Here is a 19,260-nt window from a genome sequence, read left to right as displayed (position 1 = left end):
CCTCTTAGACCCTCACTCAAAGCCTATTTACTTTTGTTCTGCACATATGTTTAACAGCCCAGGTGCCCCTTGTTCCAAGCCATAGCAGTTTAAGACCAGCAAGTTCAGAGAGGACAGGGACTGGATGGCCATGAAGAGTGACACCCTAGACCCAGCAGCATTACTGCGCCCAGCCCACAACAGTGACTGGTGTTCAAAATAAAGCTATGCGTTACAGAAAGGAGAAGGGAACAAGAAAGAGTTCCTAAAATGTTCCTGAATGTAGTGCTGGCCGGACACGGTACACGTATTATCTCATGTAGTTCTTACACCAACCCAATGAGATAGGCTTTGACTTCCACAGGCTATAGATAGGAAAACCGAGACCCAAGGAGTCGTGCACCAGAGTTACCCAGCTGGTGTGTGGCAGAGAATCTAGTGTTGCTGGACTGTGGTCTCCCTTTTTGTTTGTTACAGAAGGTCAGTAGAAAAATGTTTATCTTCATCCAGACTGACTCATGTTCTAAACAAGATGTGTCGTCCTTCAGATGGACTAAGCTTCTATTTTCTGGAAAATTCATTCGCAAGGAACAGCTCCTAATGAGACAAGGGTAGGTCAGAGAGCTGTCACGGCAGGTCCCTGGGAGGCTTCTGACTTCCTGTTCTGTGCTGCCTCTAAATTATCACGAGGTCTTTGTCCTCAGAGAGGAAGGCAGACCTGCCTGTGTCTGAGTAGAGCTCCCCTCGTCCTCGCTCTGCATCTGTTGACTCCTCTTTAACCTTTAACCTCTTTAACCTTCCTAATAAGAGTGGCTGTCTTTTTGCCTCCACCTTTTAAGGTTGAGAAAGCTCCCAAAAAGTTTTCTTTATTTTGCTAAGAAAAGAGGGGAATTTCCAAAAGTGGACTTTGAATCTTGTCCCCTTGACTTAGCTGTATGTGTTTGGGCAAATTCTTCAATCTCTGAGCCTGAATTTCTTCATCTGTATGATAGAAATAATAATACCACCTCATAGGTTGTTTTGAAAATAAAATAAGATCATGTGTGTAATTGGCCAAGCATGTAACAGGGGCTCAAGATATGCGAGTTCCTCCCTTTCAGTAAAAGATGAGGGTTGTAAAGTCTCACAGACTCTGCCATTAATACAGTGACCTGGGATCAATATGAGGAGCCTTTTGTTCAAAAGTCTAGCCTCCAGACAGAATCTGGGATTATCTTTTCTTTAAAAGAAAGTTTCTCGGGACTAAACCCCATTCATCAGAGGGAAACCCAGGAGATTGCCTGCCTTTGTTGAGCCAGGATTTTATTACATAATTGAGATATGAGGGCTGCCTATGTTTTCTACAATTGTGATGGGGGCAACATTTATAACGTAGCTGCTGGAGAAATGACTATGATCTGAGGATTCATTATGAGAAGTATATCATCTAGAATTGGGGAGGCGAAAGTCCCATATCATCAGAGAAGTCTAGAGAAAAGGCAATGTGATCACTGCTTTGAGGGAGTTGAAAGGCTTTTTCATTAAGTGATTTCGGTTTACTCTCCAGAGCCTTCACTGTACCAATGAGCAGAGGCTGTGGAGATGAGATCTGAGTTTAAGTTAAGGAACAAACATTCTAATTCACGTGTACCCCAATGAGAGGCTCCGAACTGCAGGACGGGCTTTCTTAGGCGTTAAGAGAGTTCAAAAGAGTTGCCTCCCCAGATGGAGGAATGGAGGAGCACTCCTCTAACTCTCAGACTTGACAGTAACTTTTCTCCAATGTACAGATGCTCTTAGGGGCTCTGACCCACTTGCCGTGGGCAGACCCTGGCTTGGCATCGAGACCCTAATGAAGGGCAACCAGAACCTTCCTGGAGTCCAAAGCAATCAGTCTCTTCTTGTCACATTCTCCTGGCCTCTGCTGTAGGCCAAGAGACACAGAGGGGTGTGACATCAATTGTTTCCCAACGTGTTCATGGCTCTCCAGGAATGAACTGCAGGATTATTTAAGGTTCATGTTTTAAAGTGTGCACAGGTCAGGGGTGCCTGGGTGGCTCAGTCGGTTAAGCCTCCAACTTCAGCTCAGGTCATGGTCTCACAGTCCATGAGTTCAAGCCCCATGTTGGGCTTTGCACTGGTAATATGGAGCCTGCGTGGGATTCACTCCCTCTCTGGCCCTCCCCAACTTGTGCTCCCTCCCTCTCTCTCTCTCTTTCTTACAAAAATAAATAAGTAAATAAAGTGTGCACAGCTCATCACAGTGCACAAAGAGTATCTATTGCAATGATCATATAATTTTTATCTTTAGTTCTAATAAGGTGACATATTACATTTATTGATTTGTGAATGCTAAACAATCCTTGGATCCCAGGGATAAATGCCACTTGGTCATAGTGTATAATCTTTTTAATGTGTTCTCAAATTCAGTTTACTAATATTTTGTTGAGAATTTTTGGAACTATATTCATCAGGGATATCAGTCTATAGTTTTCTTATAGTGTCCTCATCTGGCTTTGGCCAGGCCCTCATATTTAAATTTTTATTCAGTGTTTATTATTTTATTATATATGTTTCCAGTAAACTACCTTGGATCTCTTGAGAGATAACAAGGAGAAAAATTAATAAATTCTCTGGTAAGAGGAGGCCTGAGCCCTCTCCACCTGTCTCACAGGGCACAAAGCCTTGAACAAATGTTTGACTCTTGGTACCATCATGGTCAACCCATCTGTTGCAGGCATATGAGGAGAACATGTATGGTAGCAAATACCAATGGATCATCCCAGGCTGGTATGAGCCTTCCTGGTGGGAGCAGGTGCACACAGAAGCCAACTCATCCCGTTGTCTCCGGAAGAATCTGCTTGCCGCCATGGAGGGCTACATCGGCGTGGACTTCGAGCCCCTGAGCTCCAAGCAGATCAAGACCATCTCAGGAAAGGTCAGTGCCGCGGTCTGCCCATTTCAGTCCTCAGGCCCATCTCTTTTGATCATCTTGTCTGATGATGGTGGCACAAAGTACCCAGTTCTTATTCTAGCCTTTGCTGTGGGACTCTGAGCAAATCACTTGGCCTCTCCGAGCCTGTTAAATGGGGATAGCCAGCCATCCACTGCATGCCCCTCTAAGGAACTGTGAGGATCAGATAAGGTATGGGTGCTTTGCAAGCACAAAACACAGTGTTTATGTAAGCGATAGAGTTGTGATTTTTATAGCACCAACTACAGGCAGTCTGCCTTTCACACTCTGCCAGAGTTTCACTCCATGTACCTCTGACCTGCAATGTCATTTCTCAGGCTCACTGATGCTCCTGTCAGCCTCGAGGGGAGGACAGACCCCCTCAAGTAGACTTTGGGAAACATGTGCCATAGACCGGCCAGACTGGCTTGAGCCCCAGTTTTGCCACTTACTAGCTGTGTGACCTTGAGCTTGGGTTCTCCAAGCCACTGTTTCCTCATCTGTAGAGTAGCAGTAAAAATACTGTCCTCTGATGGCACATGGTACGGTGGCCGACACAGTGCCTGGCCCTTCATTGCTGTCATAACTGGGAGCAGGACCTTGGACAGGGTCTCCACATGTTCCCACAGGCATTACTAACCCCTCCCTGTTTATCTTGGAGGGCTGTGAGAGAGCCAGTAATGTGGCATTCCTGAGTATTTCAGAAGTTCCCCCGTGATTACCTATCAGGGTGTTATCAAGAATCAGGTGATGGCGGCCCTGGTGAATGACTATAGTAACATCTGTCTGTTAGTTCTAACCACCAGCCAGAATTGACAACAACAGTGGGTGTAATTCTCTTCTGCCTTCTCTGAGCTCAGGTTGTTAATTTTTCCACCCAACCACAGCTCCACTGAAGGAATTAAACTTCATGGCAAAGTTATATATATACACATGTATATAAAATCATTTATATATAAATTTTTTATCCATTATTTAATCTCAATCAGAGCCAACTCTATAAGAATGATTTATTGATTTCTCAAAAAAATGGCAAATCATTAGGACACATTTTGTAAACAACTCTTTAGATCATGCTGGCACCTGAGGGAAGCTGGAAAAACACTCTAGCTAGAAAATGCTGGAAGAAATATTTTCATACAAAAATCAATGAGCATATAGAAAGTTTTTTGAGATGCTGAATAATGCACAGAAACAACTCATTTTATTTCAAGTGTTATTTTTAAAGGTGTCAAAGTTTGTAGCTTATCAGCAGAGACTTGAGTCCAGGGACACTCTAGACTCAACCTCAAAATAACATAAGATTAGGAAAATACAAAGACTAAGCAAAGGATTCCATGAAAGCAGGCAGCACAATAACTGAACTGAGGACTTAGGAGACCAAAGACAGAAATGGTTACACACGAGGGCTGTGAAGCCGGGGCGCTTAAGGTTCATAAGACACCATGAAAAGGCCTCGAATGTCGTTCTAAGCAGCATGGATGTGGCAGGGTGGGTGAGCCATGCACGAATGTGAGCAGTACACAGGAATGCATTTTGGGAAGATCATTTTTTGTGGTGTCTTAGGGGGAATGCTCTGACTGTAAAACAGCATCTTCCAGGTCACTGACTTTAATTTTTTTCATTTTAATATTTTTATTTGGAGCTAGTGAGGAGGCTGACCTCACCCCCATAACTCTGTGCCTGGGAATGGAATACTTTGTGGTTATTCCTGGGGCTGTTCACTTTACCCCTCAGTATGGGTTACTCACTGACAGGCCTCCCAGAAGGGAGTTAGTGCCATTAAAACAGAGCCAAGCTCCTGGCATGGGGAGCTTCCAAAATTCCAGGACACCCAGTCCCTGTCTCTAAGGTTTGAAGCAAGAGACAGCATTTCTGAGGTGCTGGGGTGGCTCAGTCAGTTAAGCGTACAACTCTCGGTTTTGGCTCAGGTCATGATCTCATGGTTCATGGGTTCAAGCCCTGAGTTAGGCTCTGTGCTGACAACATGGAGCCTTCTTGGGATTCTCTCTCTGCCTCTCTCTCTCTCTGCCCTTCCCTGGCATGTGCTCGCTCTCTCTCTCTCTCTCTCTCTCTCTCTCAAACTAAATAAATTAAAAAAAAAAATAAGACAGCATTTCTTACATTATCCTGAGGTTACAAGATGATTGAAATTATTCGGGAAAACCTGGGGCATCTGCCTCTTGAAAGCAGAGGTTGAGGCCTCCCCTATAGATCATCTAGACCAGCCTCCTGTCAGATTCTCAGATCCTTCCAGTAGCCAAAGAATTGCTACTTCTCCTTTAATTTCCTCCACTGGTCTCCCAGGACCCCCACAGGTCCAGCTTGTGGTGACCATATCCCCAGAGATGTCCCTTGCCCAAACTAAACAGCCCCAATCCCTCCAGTTGGAATTCACATGCCTAGCGCAGAACCTAAGGGCAAAATTTAAAGCCATGCTTGAATCCTCAGTAATCAAGATGAAAAGTATTTTCATCAAAATGCAATATTTTTTAAAATTCAAAATTAACACACACAAAAATCCATGATGAACAAAATATCAATATTTTAAATGAAGATAAGATTCCCAGGACTGGGATTAGGGTGAGCTAAGTGATTTAGGTCACACAATGGCAACACTGGATCTTGTCTGTATTTAAAATTCTGATGTTCCTCGTGGATTTTTTTTTTTTTGCGTTTGTTTTGTTTTTTAAAAATACTGCCTTCAAATGTCATTGGTCTTGATTATTGAGGTATTTGGCTCCCTCTTCCGTGTTACGCCTCGCTCGCCTCCCCCTGGTCCCGGCCCTGAACAGGTTGTGTTGATCCAGCCCCTTCCGTGCTTAGTCCATCCTCCGTGCTTGCTCTTGTCGAACCGTCTCTCCTTGGGGTGTGGGGCCCGTGGTTGAATAAAACATTCTTATTTGTGGTCTGACCACCGCCAAGTTCCCCAACTAACCTCCAAGAGTCTACGGTCAAAGGAAAGTCTAGAGAGGTGGGAAATGGTTCCTGAATTTGGATTTGTGTTATACGTGAGTGCTGGGGACTGTGGTCAGCCTGACACAGGCTGCTGAGCTGATGCCGATATTGGGGTCCATCAGTGTCCATGAAGACAAGCAGACACTTGCAGAACCAAGTGAATGAGCTCTTGACATTCTCACTAGGGAAGCTAAGGGGCAGAAAAGGCTAAGGAGACATACCCAAGATCCTCGTAGTCGGTTGAATAGTGGCCCCTAAAAAGGTATGTCCATGTCCTAACCCTTGGAAGCTGTGAATGTGACCTTAACTTGAAAAAACGTCTTTGCAGATGTAATTGATTTAAGGATCTTGAGATCATCTTGGACTATTCAGGTAAACCCTAAATCCAGTGGTGAATGTCCTGAGAAGAGAAAGGCAGAGGGAGATTTGCCACATGGAGAAGGTCATGGGACAGTGCAGGCAGAGATTGGAATGACGCATCTTTAAGAAAAGGAGTGCCAAGGATTGCTGGGAGCCGCCAGGATCTGGGAGAGATGCATGGAACGTTTTCTCCTGCAGAGCCTCTGGAGGGAACCAGCCCTTAGTTTCAGACTCCTGGCCTCCAGAACTGGAAGAGAATAAACTTCTGTTGTTTCAAGCCACCGTGTTGGTGGAAATTTGTTATGGCAGCCCCAGGAAATTGGTACAGTCACCCAGCAGGTCAGGGACAGCCCCAGGACCTGAAGCCAGGACTGCTCATTCCCTACCCAGGGCTCCTTCCCTTCTGCCATGCTCTCTGCCTAGACTTGCAACGGGCTTCGAACAGAATGCACCCAAATCAGCCCTCTCTGTCTCAGTGGGGCACCTCTCATAGGTGGCATAACAGGAGAGTGTGGGTCTGGTGGTCAGGAGATCTAGCACCAATCCTGGCATTCTCACCAATGAATCGGCCTCCATAGCTAGTCACCCCACCCCCACCCCAGTCTCAGTTTCCTCAACTGAGAATGAGAGATTTGAACCCAATAGCTGCAGGGGTCCTTCCACAGCTAAGTTCTCTGGCTCTGTGTAAATATGGTACTGGGTTCTTACAGTGAGCTGTGTGACAGGTTGTAATGTTAAATCTTGGAATCCCCAAGTGACTCCTAGTAGAGAAAGTTGCAGAATCAGGCAGAACAGTGGCCCCTCTTGGAACATATTCTTTGAGGTTCCCTCTTCCATACACCTGTTGCCAGTGTCAGGACATCCCCAACTCTTTCGCCGGCACCCAGGAGAGTTCTGGAAGGAAGAAAAACAAGGTCATGGGCCTCCAGAGCACGTTCATCACTCTCCTCCTACTGGAATTTCCAATGATGGGACAAGTGCAGACATTTGTGCTTCCCTGAGCACATCCGGAGCTCAGTCTCCTAGAACCTCGTGAGGACAGTCTCTGGGCACTTGCTTTGGCTCCACTGTCTGGCCTATTCTCCTCACTGAGATTCCCCATTACCACTCTGCTCCCCCTTAAAGACTCTTTGACATCGATGATTTCCATTGTCAGCTTTCACTTTTCAAAGTCCCGTTAGGTTTGTTTCCAGTGTGAGCATTTAAAACTCTAGTTAGGTTTCTCTGGTGATGGCTCAACCTCTCTGGACATGTTTCCTGTCCTCCTGCTGAGGCCCAGAGCTGGACCAAAGCACCAGATGGAAATGTTCCCAGAGCCCTGGAATCCCTGGGGACCTCAGAGGTGGCCCCAATCCCCCATCAAATGCACAGACTCATTCTTTGGAAGAGTTTTGTAATGTTTTCCGGCAAGAACCTTCTGCAACCACCCATGACTGTCGACGCAACATGGCAGAACTGGAGGAAACACAAATCAAGTGGGTGCTCAACTGGAGCTGGTGACCCAGAAAAAGCTTCACCCATCTCATTATCACTGCCATGTGAGCTCCTGACAAAGAACGTGGAACTTTTAGGCAAACTCTAGGTTCTAGAGAGGAGGAAGGAAAGGGGCCGTGGAAAAGTAGGCATGCTCCCTAGGGAGGTGATCCTTCACAGTGCTGCTGCCTCTGCTTCTCACCTTCCCCAAGAAACTCCTCTTCCCTTTTGCTTCCCTAGGAATTCACTTCGATGGGGGACAGGTAGTGTAGCAGAGGAACACAGGCTGTGGGGGGAAGGGTGTAGTAACCTATGGAGGGTCTTAAGGAATAGGGCACTGGCTAGATTTGAATTTTGGTGCCACCACTTCCCAACTGGGAGACTCTGAAAGATGGTTAGTTGTCCATACCAACATCCACAACCCCCGTCCACCTCACTAACACAACTCTGGTTTTTAAGTAGGAATGTTGCCACCTAGCTGAAAAGGGACATTCCCCAGCTTCCTGTGTAGCTAGATATGGCCAGGATTCTAAGTCTGGCCAATGGAATATAAGTAGAAGTGTTACGTGGGACTTCTGAAAGTCTCCTTTAACGGGAGTGCTTCCCTTCTCCTGCGTGTTGGCTGGATATGGATGGGATGGCTAGAGACCTAGCAGCCACACTGGGTCAAGAAGTGACTGTGAGAAGGAAACTTCATTCTAGGGTGGTGTTGCCTACAATTTTAGTATATGTGCTGCCAAAGCAAGCACGGGTGGTGTTGCCTACAGATAGGAGCTGGCTCCCTGATTACACTGTGGAGCTGCCCTAGCAACCATGCACTGCCTACCCATGGACATTTTTTTTACATGAGGAAAAAAAAAAACTATGCCCAAGTCACTGATAATTTTTTTTCTTTTATATACAGCTGAATCAAATGACATAGTGATAGTGATCACTAGTGATACAGTGACATTGAGCCAGTCATTTGACCTTTCTGAAATTGTTTCTCATCTACAACATTGGGATAACAATATCTCCTTTATAAAATATAAGAATTAGATAAAGTAAAGCAAAGAAAAGTATCTTGCAGAGTCCCAAACACACAATAGGTGTTCAGAAAATTGTGGTTCTCTTCCTCCTTTAGCACAGCAGCCTCAGGGCCAGAGAAAGGAGTAGTGAGTCAGTTTACACACACCTACATACAAATCTGCTCTGGCTTGTGATTGGGATTTTACTCAATTTGTAGATTGATTTAGGAAAAATTGACTTAATAATATAGTCTTCCAATCCATGAATTTTGTATATTCTTGCTTTTACCTGGGATGTCTTTAATTTCTCTCAGAAATGCTTTGTAATTTTCTGTATAGAATTCTTGCACATACTGTGTTTGATTTATTTCTAGGTATTTGATGTATTTTGTTGAATCTATGTGCAAATTACTATTGGGTGCATATGTAGGGTGGAATTTCTGAGTCACAGGGTATGCATATGTTCAGCTTTAGTAGACCGTGCCAAACAGATTTCTAAAGTGGTTGTACCAGTTTACACACCCACCAGCAGTGATTGAGAGTTCCAGTTGGTTCACATGCTCACCAACATTTGGTATTGTCGGCTTTTTAATTTTAGCCAATCTAGTGGGTGTGTAGAGGTATCTCATTCGAGTTTTAATTTACATTTCTCTGATGACTAATGAAGTCGAGTATCTTTCCATATCTTTACTGGTCATTTTGATACCCTCTTTTACAAATTTCCTGTTCAAGTCTTTTGCCCATTTTTCTACTTGGATTCTCCATCTGTTTCTTACTGATTTATAGAAGTTGTTTTTATATTCTGCACATGAATCCTTGGGTGGTTATATGTACTATTTATATCTTCTCCCATTCTTGAACTTACCTTTTCTCTCTTAATGATGTATATTGGTAGTAGTCTAGTTTATTGTAGTCTTAATTTTAATGTAGTCTAGTTTATTAGTCTTCTCTATTATTTTAATTTTAATGTAGTCTAGTTTATTAGTCTTCTCTACTATTAGTATGTCTGTGTTCTGTTTAAGTGTCTTTGCCCACCCACACTCATGAAAACATTTTCCTATCTTATCTTTTAGAAATTTTGTTTTCCCTTTCACGTTTAGATGTAGAATCCACATGAAATTGATTTTATGCATGGTCTGAGGTAAGATCAAGATTCATTTTTTGTTGATATTAATAACCTGTTGATTCAGGACCATTTATTGAAAAGTCCATCATCCTCACCACCAGCACCGCCATGCTAGAGTGTCAACTCTGTCATATATGTAGTGTGCATCGTGGATCTGTTCCTGGAGTTTCCATTCTCGCCATTGGTCCATTTGCATATCCTTTAACCAATACCACTGTCTTAATAACTGAAACTTTATAATAAGACCTGATACCCAGTAGTGTAATCTTTCATCTTTTTTCTTCTTCTTTAAGATTTTCCTGGATGTTCTTGGCCCTGATGTCATTTTTTGTTTAAATCTACTCACATATTTGCACTTTTTATTACTTTTCATTCCTTCCTGCAGTTCTGTTCTTTTATGGTCATTTTCTTTCTACCTGAAGAACTCTTCTTGGTATTTCTTTTACTGTGGGTTGGCCATAGACAAATTCTCTCTGTTTCTGGGTGTCTGAAATTTTCTTTCTCGCACATTTAATTTTAAGGTGTAGAATTCTAGATTGTCCATGATTTCTCTCACCACTATAAGATGATTTCTTTGTTTTCAGGCTTCCATTGTTTCTATTAACTCAGCTGCTTGACTTTTTGTTGCTCTTTTTTTTTTCCATTATGAAGTTCTTCTTTTTTATTAAATTCAAGTTAGTTACATACAGTGTAATCTTGGCTTCAAGAGTAGAACCCAGTGATTCATATCTTATATATGACACCCAGTGCTCATCCCCAAAAAATGCCCTCCCTAATGCCCATCACCCATTTAACTCATCCCCCTCACCCACCCACCTCCCCTACAGCAACCCTCAGTTTATTCTCTGTATTTGAGTCTGTTGCCTCCCTCTCTATTTTTATCTTATTTTGCCTTCCCTTCCCCTGTGTTCATCTGTTGTGTTGTTGCTCTTTTGAAGGTAATGCATCTTTTTTCCCTAGCTGCTTTTAAGATTTTGTGCCTTGGTCTTCAGTTTTACTATGCTGTACTGAAATGAGGTTTGCTTTGGGTTTATCTTGATTGTAGTTCACAAAGTTAATACAAGTTCATGAATCTGTGGATTGATGTGTGTTTGGAGAGATTCTAGCATAATATCCCTTTAAATATTCTCTCTTTCCTCATATTCCAAGACGACAATTATACACATGCTAGACATTTTCAAAATATTCCCTGTATCTCTTATGTTCCTTTCTTATTCTCGACCCCTTTTCCCTCTCTGTGTTTCAGTCTGAATATTTATTACTGTTTACTACTACTAACCTTTCTTCCAGTTCACTAACCTACTTTCTACTCTGATAATATACTGCTTCAGCCATCTATTGAGTTCTTAATTTCAGTTGTCATATCTTTCATTTTTAGACTTTTTGTTTTATTCTTTTTTTCTTTCATAGCTTCCAGTTCTCTGATAATGTTCTGTATCTTTTAATCGATTTTCCTGAACACATAAATGTTACTATTTTAAAGTCATGTCTAATAACATCAAGATTTGGATCACCTGTGTGTCTGTTTCTATTGTCTATTTTTCTTATTTCCTTTATTCTTTTCTTCTTTATTCCCTTCCTCTCTTTTTGCCTCCTTTCCTCCCATCTGTTCATCCTTCCTTCCTTCCTTCCTGCCTTCCTTCCTTCCTTCCTCCCTTCCTTCCTTCCTTCCTTCCTTCCTTTTCTTTTTCCATTATTTGGTCCTATTTCCTGGTGTATCTTTTAGATTTAATTAATTTAATTGGAGATAAAAAAATATAGCAGCTACAGAATGTGTTATCTTTCTTCAGAGATTTATTTCTCTTTAAGAAGGCTGTTAGACTAGGGGAAGATCACCTTAATCCAATCAATCAATAATTGAGTGGATTCCAGGCTTGGTTTTGGTTTTTATAAGGCCTTGTCTATTTTGGTTTGCCCTTATTCCTGGTATTTGTTCTTTAGTGTTCTTAGCTGAAATCTTTACTGGCCCTGGGCTTCAACTTTTGTCTTCCTGATCCTGTGAGACTCCAAATACTTCTGCTTAATTTCTAAACCCCTCAGTAGCCACTTCTTGGTTTCTCAGCCTCTTGCTTTATGCAGCTTAATTACCATGAAATATTTCAAGTGCAAATGCTAGTCTGAAAACTGGGCTCACTTTTCTGTACTTCCTTTCCTCCAAGACCTTGGGCCTACAAGCCTTGCAATCCTGATAACCCGGAACTACTGTTTTTTGTCTTCCTCTCCCTGTGGGACTGCTGAAAACTCTGACCCAGAGCGTGGTTTCCCTGCAGCTAGCCTTCCTACTTACAAATCAGCAAGGAAATAGCCAAGAAAGCCAGACACTGCTCAAAGCATTCTCTTCTCTCCAGCATCTTGCCCCTCAAGTCCTAGATGTCCTGGTTGCTTTGTTATGCCTTTGAACAGCTATTTTTATATTTTATTCTACTTCTCTGAATGTTTCTTCATGGGAGCTCTGGTCTGATATAAGCCATTTCATCACAGTCAGGGTGGAAATCCGGACAGAGACTATTTTGCCTAAAAGGTAGAGGACAGCACCCTGGGGACAGGATAGCATGCCACTGTCTTCAGCCCTTTGAGAGGCTGTTGTGCATAAGAGGGAACAGCTTCGCGAGGAGGACGTTGCTTGTGGAATACAGGTTATGGGCTTGCTGCAGATGCTGCATTAGTTTCATAGAGGACAAGCATGCCTTAAGTGGAAGGCTCTTCCTGGAGAGACAGCTTCTCAGTGCCAGACGAGTCTAAAAGATGGAGCTCAGCAAACATCTGGAAGTTGCTATTGAGAAGATCCAGTAATCAGATTGTAGGAGGGGCTTAATCAGTGGTAACCGATTTGTGTATTCTTGAGATCTTGCAAGGTTTTTAGAAATACAGATTCTTAAATTATCTCATAGACATACTGAATCAAAATGTAGGGCCCTGGCATCTGCATTTAACAAGGTCCTCAGATGATCTACAAACTGGAATACAGGAGCAAGGAGACTAAATACCCCCCAGTGGACCTTCCAAATGAGACTTTGTGATCCCCAAATCCCAGATGCTAGAGAGAAACTCTGCCAGCTTTGTCACTCCGGGGGTGGTGGCTCGAGATGTGGAAAGGGATGGCTTCTTCGCCTTCTCCTGTCTTCTGTCCATGAGGCTCCCCTCTCCCAGAAAGCAGGACTCTGCTTGGTTCTGTTGGAATGACAGGCCCATAAGGTTTAGTCACATTGTGGGTTAGCAAGCTTGTGTGGGCTAGCCTGGGAGCCTCACCACTATTTATAACATGGTTTCTGTGGGGAAATATGTTCCAAGTTCCAACAACTGCCTTTCAAAAATATGCTGGAGCACAACCTGTCAGTAATTGGGACTATCTATATAAAGTTATTTTCTCAGAAACTTTTAGCATCTCATGATAAACCTGACCTCAGAGAATGAGTAATTAATCAGCCTTCAGTGTCAGCTCTACAATGGGAGAAATTCTGCCCTGAATAATCGGAGGCCTGCTTGAAGAACAACTACTAGCTTTTTCTCAGACAATTGTGAGAGTGTTTCTTCCTGCTGTCATTGTTTTGCCCAAGGGAGTTTGGTGCTGGCTTCACCTGGAAAGTGATGAATGGCCTGGGACATAATGTGGTGGCAACGGCTTCAACTCTGTGCTTGCAAAGACAGTAAGAATGAGGTCACCTTTCCGGGCTTGGCTACACCTGTTCCATTCCAAGGACTCTTCCCACAGAAATGAGGTCAACGGCCATATTTCCAATGTTCTCCCCCCACGTCCTACCCCTCACCCCCTGGATGAAGAACAGTGCTATGCAAGAGAAAAGATGTGGATTTACAAGTATGCATGTAATAAGTATACATAGGGCCCCCAAAGTTTAAATAAATGATGTGATTTTGGTCCTCCTACTGTCCCCACAAAGAAATAACCCTGCTAAAGTATGTCAAAGAGGTTAAAAAATTATACTCATTTATTCCCTGGTGAGACCACACTGAGAATGTTTGCCTCAGATCTGGACCCCTGACTTTAAAAGGGTCATAGAAACCTGGAAGAATTACCCAGTGGCATGTTCTGGGTAGGGAAGAGGTCTGGAAATATCATCTGAATATAATCATTAGATTGAATGAAGGGGACTCAAATACAGACACCACCAGCCCTCGATGCTTTTGTGTGCATTGGAGAAAGCTCATAGGAGCAAAGTCCAAGACAGAAGTCAAGGGGCGTCATTCCTTTGATGCTTAAAGCATTTAGAGAAATGCAAATTCAAGTAATGTGTAATACTTTTAACATAGCTGATAACGAAGTCAATAACCAGAAACAGACCCAAATCATATTGAAAAATCAAAGAAAATATAGCTAAATAGTAAAAAGTGGAAAAATAGCAAGGATGCCTTAAAACAAAACATTAAAAGCTGTGACTATCACCATAGCAATATGGCATAAAGAAGTGCACCTAAGAAATAAAAAATTGCCTATCAGTATTTGAAAGGAGCTCGCTCTAATTATTAATCAGAGAAACCCAAATTAAAATTAAAAGGAGACATACTTTTTTTTCTGAACCTAACAAACTGATGATGATTTTTAAAATCGAAATACCTATTGTTGTCAAGGATGCAGAGAAGTGGGTACTTTCATACACAGTGGGATTTTAATTTCTCGTATTTGGAGAGAACAATTTGGCCCAAATATGGGAGAATCATGTTTAGGTATGTTATATACTTTGCCTCAGCAATTATGCCTCTGGGGATTTATTCTGAAACAATAACTACCAGTATGTGTTCAGAAAATTTAGATACAAGGATGCTTTCTGCAGTCCTGTAATTGGGACAAATTCAAAATAGTGTAAATGCCCAATAATTGGAAATTGGTTAAGGAAGTAAGGTAGTGTCAGAATGGCTAGAATTAACAACTCAGGAAACAATAGATGTTGGCAAGGATGCGGAGAAAGGGGAACGCTTTTGCCCTGCTGGTGGGAATGCAGACTGGTGCAGCCACTCTGGAAAATAGTATGAAAGTTGCTCAAAAAGTTAAAAACAAAACTACCCTATAACCCAGCAATTGCACTACTAGGTATTTATCCAAAGGATACAAAAATGCTGATTCGAAGGGGCACATGCACCCCAATGTTTATAGCAGCACTATCGACAAAAGGCAAATTATGGAAAGAAGCCCAGATGTCCATGAACTGACGAATGGATAAAGAAGATGTGGTATATACATACAATGGAATACTACTCAGTGATCAAAAAGAATGAAATCTTGCCATTTGCAACAAAGTGAATGGAACTAGAGTGTATTATGCTAAGTGAAATAAGTCAGTCAGAGAAAGACAAATAATATGATTTCACGCATATGTGGAATTTAAGAAACAAAACAGATGAACATAAGGGAAAGGAAACAAAAATAAGATGAAAACAGAGGGAGACAAACCATAAGAGATGCTGAAATACAGAGAATAAACTGAGGGATGATGGAGGGAGGTGGGGGAGGGGAATGGGCTAGATGGGTGATGGGTATTAAATGGGAGCACTTGTTGGAATGAGCACTGGGTGTTATATGTAAGTGATGGATCATTAAATGCTACTCCTGAAATCATTATTACACTCTATGTTAACTAACTTGTATTTAAATTTTAAAAAAGGAAGTAAGGTAGCACGTGCACATTCTGGAGGACTGTTGACCCCTGTCAGCACAGATGTGGGCAGATCCTTGGCTCTTTAGGGCATCCTGAGTTAGCAGCTGCGCCAGGCACACTGGGAGGCCAGGTTGGGCAAGACTCCTTTACTATTAGTAACAGTGGGTGGCATTTGTGGGGCACCTTCCATGTCCTGAACACTGGGCTGGGCCCTTTGCGTGCTTCATGTCACTGAACCCTCATGGCCAACCAGCAAGAGAGGACACAGAGACCTGGAGGAGATAGGACCACACCACAAGTCACAGTTAGCAAACCACAGAGCCAGGGCTGGAGGGTAGGCCTGCCTACTTCCAAATCCTCTGTCATTACCACTGTGCCAGGCTTTTACCTATGTTGCCAAGAGGAAACTTCTAGATCATCTGATCCAACCTCTTCATTTCTCAGATGGAAAAATTGAGGCTTGGAAAAGATCTCTGTACGTATTGCTTTGGGTTCTGGGGATACCTCAGTGATCAAGACAGATAACATCCTGACCCCATGGAGCTTAATTCTAGTTGTGGGGGCGGGAGGAGGAGGAGGAGGGAGAGCTGGAACAACAGATAACATGCAAATAAACACAGAAGTAGGAACATTGCAGGACGTGAAAAGTGCAGTAAAGAAGAAAAACCAGTGGCTAGAGAATGCCTGGAGTGAGGAAGCTTTAAGAAGCGTGGGTCAGGGAAGCCATCCCTGAGAAGTGAGGAGCGTTGACATTTGAATGCAGAGAATATCATGCAAAGAGCTAGGGAGACTTTCTAGCAGAGGAAACAGCTACTGCAAAAGCCTGAGGTGCGAACAGACTTGATGTGATCCGAGGACCCAGGAGGTCTAGGAGAGTGTGCACCTCGTAACAGCCCCGCATGCTCCCCCAGCAGGAGTGAAATGCCAAAGCCAGCTCCACGGAGTGCGTGAGGGTGGAGGGTGTGAGGGGCAGTGAGGAGGGGCTCAGGGCCCTAAGCTGGACAGCGACGGTGCTGCCTCCTTGAAGAACCCTCGGATTTGAGGAGTTTCTGCCCTGTGTTTTGAGTGGTGAACAAATGTGATGGCTGGACATGATGCATTTCCAAGGAGAACTGTAAACAGGGATAAGACCTGCATCACCCAATGGAAGCGAAAAAGAAGGAGGGGGAGTCATTGCCGGGACACCAGCATTCCCGTTTGGTCAGGCAGAATTCCTCGCCCACGGGGTCCATGATCGGAGACACTTGGCTGTCCCCAGGCAAATGTGTGCGACCCTGTTCTGCTAACGCCTTGAGCCAAGGGCAAGAGACTCACTCGGGCTCCAGCCATGAGATGTAGCCCTCAGTCACCACCCTCATTCGGCACTGGACCTGGCCCCAAACAACTTGCGGTAGTTTTCAAAAAGCAATAATGTCCTCAAAAGTTAAAAATGAAAGAAGTAGTAGAGATGGAATGGGATCATTCCAGCTACGCACCCACCCCCTCACACACACACACACACACACACACACACACACACACACAAGCTGTGTGACCTTGGGCAAGCCTCTGGACCTCTCTGTGCCTCAGGCCACAGGTGGAGGGAGCATGTGTGACCATCTCCAAGAGCCCTTCCCAGTATAAACTGACAACGAGTCAGTGGTTTCTGTGTGTGGTTTGTCCCCAAAGAGGGTTTCTCCAAAGGCTAAGCCATTGGCTCCGCTGACCTTTCTGGCAGAGGAGTTCAGAAGTGACTTGAGAAGCCCATGGAAAGGCTGAGGGTGATGTGTTCCCCTGGGGTGGCATCCATTTGGATGTGTGAGCCTCAGGAACTGAAGTAAAAAGGTTCTCATTACTTTGTGGCCACAATCAGAACGTTAATATCACCAATGAAATTCTTTTATGAAATTCAGTTCAGTTTAAAAAATTTTTTTAATTTTTAAAAAATGCTGAATTATTCACAGGCCTTGCTGTATTGCAGAAGAGGAAAGAGCAGCATAATATAGGGTCAGAGCAGCCCTTACATCAGAACACCTGGGACCAGCTCAGGGTGGGGACTCACTTGGGTACCATGGGGCTCAGAATCCACAAGGCCACTGGGACACACCTTCCCTGCCGCAGACCTACACCCCCTTCCTCTGACACCACCTCCTCGGCTCTGAATTCCCTGCCCAAACAGCTGGAGCCCCTTCCAGGGCCAGGAAGCCTCTGGCCCAGGTCAGCCCTCTTGAGGTTGGGTTGCATCTCCAGGGTGGTCAGGAGGCTCTGATGCCTGAAGGGGAGAAGGTATGGACCAAGCTGGGCTTGGCTATAGGGATGGGCCCCAGAGCAAAGCCAGCTCCCCCTCTGCCTGCCTCTGTATCCAGCCTGAAGCTCTGAGGAGCCCCAGAATTCTGAATTCAAACTTGGCCCTCCATATCATTAGGAAGGTATATTTATTATGGGGAGATAGAAACTATTTTATTGGACAGTTTATTTGCTCGTCTGTAACTTAAATATTTAGACATATGGAATGTGGTCCTGCACCGGTACTAACGCTCGGCCCTACAAACATCACAGGGAGGTCTGGTGTGGGTGTGCTATTCCTTCACCCTAGCCTTGCTAGACAGCCAGGGTTCAAGTCTCAGCCTTGCCACTCACTAGCCGTGTGGTCCTGGACAAGTCCACTTCCCATAACTCACATGCTGTATGAGGTCATTGTGGGGATTTCATGAGATAATGCACATAAAGAGCCTGGCACCGCGCCTGGCTCACAGTGAGCATTGGAGAGTGTCAGTTCTCGACACCACGTGTCTAATGTCCCTGCCGGCTGTAACCTGGCATCCCCCCTGCCCCCCTGTTTTTTACAGACTCCACAGCAATATGAGAGAGAGTACAACAACAAGCGGTCAGGCGTGGGGCCCAGCAAGTTCCACGGGTACGCCTATGATGGCATCTGGGTCATCGCCAAGACGCTGCAGAGGGCCATGGAGACGCTGCATGCCAGCAGCCGGCACCAGCGGATCCAGGATTTCAACTACACAGACCACACACTGGGCAGGATCATCCTCAACGCCATGAATGAGACCAACTTCTTCGGGGTCACGGTCAGTCCCACACTCCAGACTCTGCTTTCCTTGGTGCCCCTTGGAGATGTACGAGGCGAGCGGGGCTGCTGCATCGCATGCCCTTGGATAGGAGGTCCATTTTCTCTGATCACATAAACAACTTCTTGTGGGTCGTAGGATTGCAGGGCTGCTAAAATGAGGGACAGGTTTGGTGACGCTCTCTGACATGCTGGGAAAATGCTTCTCTGTAATTCGTGGATTACAAGGGGCATAGTGAGTTGACTGCAAGCAGAGCAGTTGCAATTCACCAGGTGGGGGCTGGGGACCGCAAGAGCTCCAGACCCAAAGTCAGGTTCAAATCCTGGGTCTTTCAAGTTACCTGCTCCAAACCATAGCGTTTTCATTTCCAAAATAGAAATAGTACTTACCTCAAGAGGTAGGTAAAAAGATGAACCATTACAGAGTAAAATCTGCTAGTATTTGTTAAGCAGGCTACTTGCTCTGAGCCTCAAGTTTCTCATCTGGAAGATGGGGATAATAATTTATGTCTTGCATAGAAGTTGTGAAAATAAGCAATGATAATAATTGCTAACATTTCTTTAATGCTTATTATGTACTACTTTGCTAAGCACTTCGTGTAGGTTAGATGCAATAATAAATGTATGCCTAATGCTAGGCACATGGTAGGCTCTCAGTAAATGCTAGAATTGTTAGTGTTAATAATGAGCCCGTTGCATCTATATTCCATCCAGAGGAGGTAGATGCTGTTGTTATCCCGATTAAAGGT

At 44.1% G+C, this 19,260-nt stretch overlaps 1 protein-coding gene across 1 annotated transcript in view; it reads left to right on the top strand.

Annotated features, from left to right (window-relative positions):
- GABBR2 (gamma-aminobutyric acid type B receptor subunit 2) overlaps positions 1 to 19,260 on the top strand; it is a 347,631-nt gene that overhangs the window by 192,056 nt on the left and 136,315 nt on the right. The window contains exons 6-7 of the mRNA XM_060609214.3: positions 2,696 to 2,896; positions 18,276 to 18,512. Coding sequence (XP_060465197.1) covers positions 2,696 to 2,896; positions 18,276 to 18,512 — 438 coding nt within the window. The remainder of the gene's footprint in view (positions 1 to 2,695; positions 2,897 to 18,275; positions 18,513 to 19,260) is intronic.

Source organism: Panthera onca, chromosome D4 (assembly GCF_046562875.1).
Source record: "Panthera onca isolate mPanOnc1 chromosome D4, mPanOnc1 haplotype 2, whole genome shotgun sequence".
Lineage (NCBI taxonomy): Eukaryota > Metazoa > Chordata > Mammalia > Carnivora > Felidae > Panthera > Panthera onca.
Note: the sequence above shows the minus strand (reverse complement) of the source record. Positions and strands in the feature narration are given on the sequence as shown.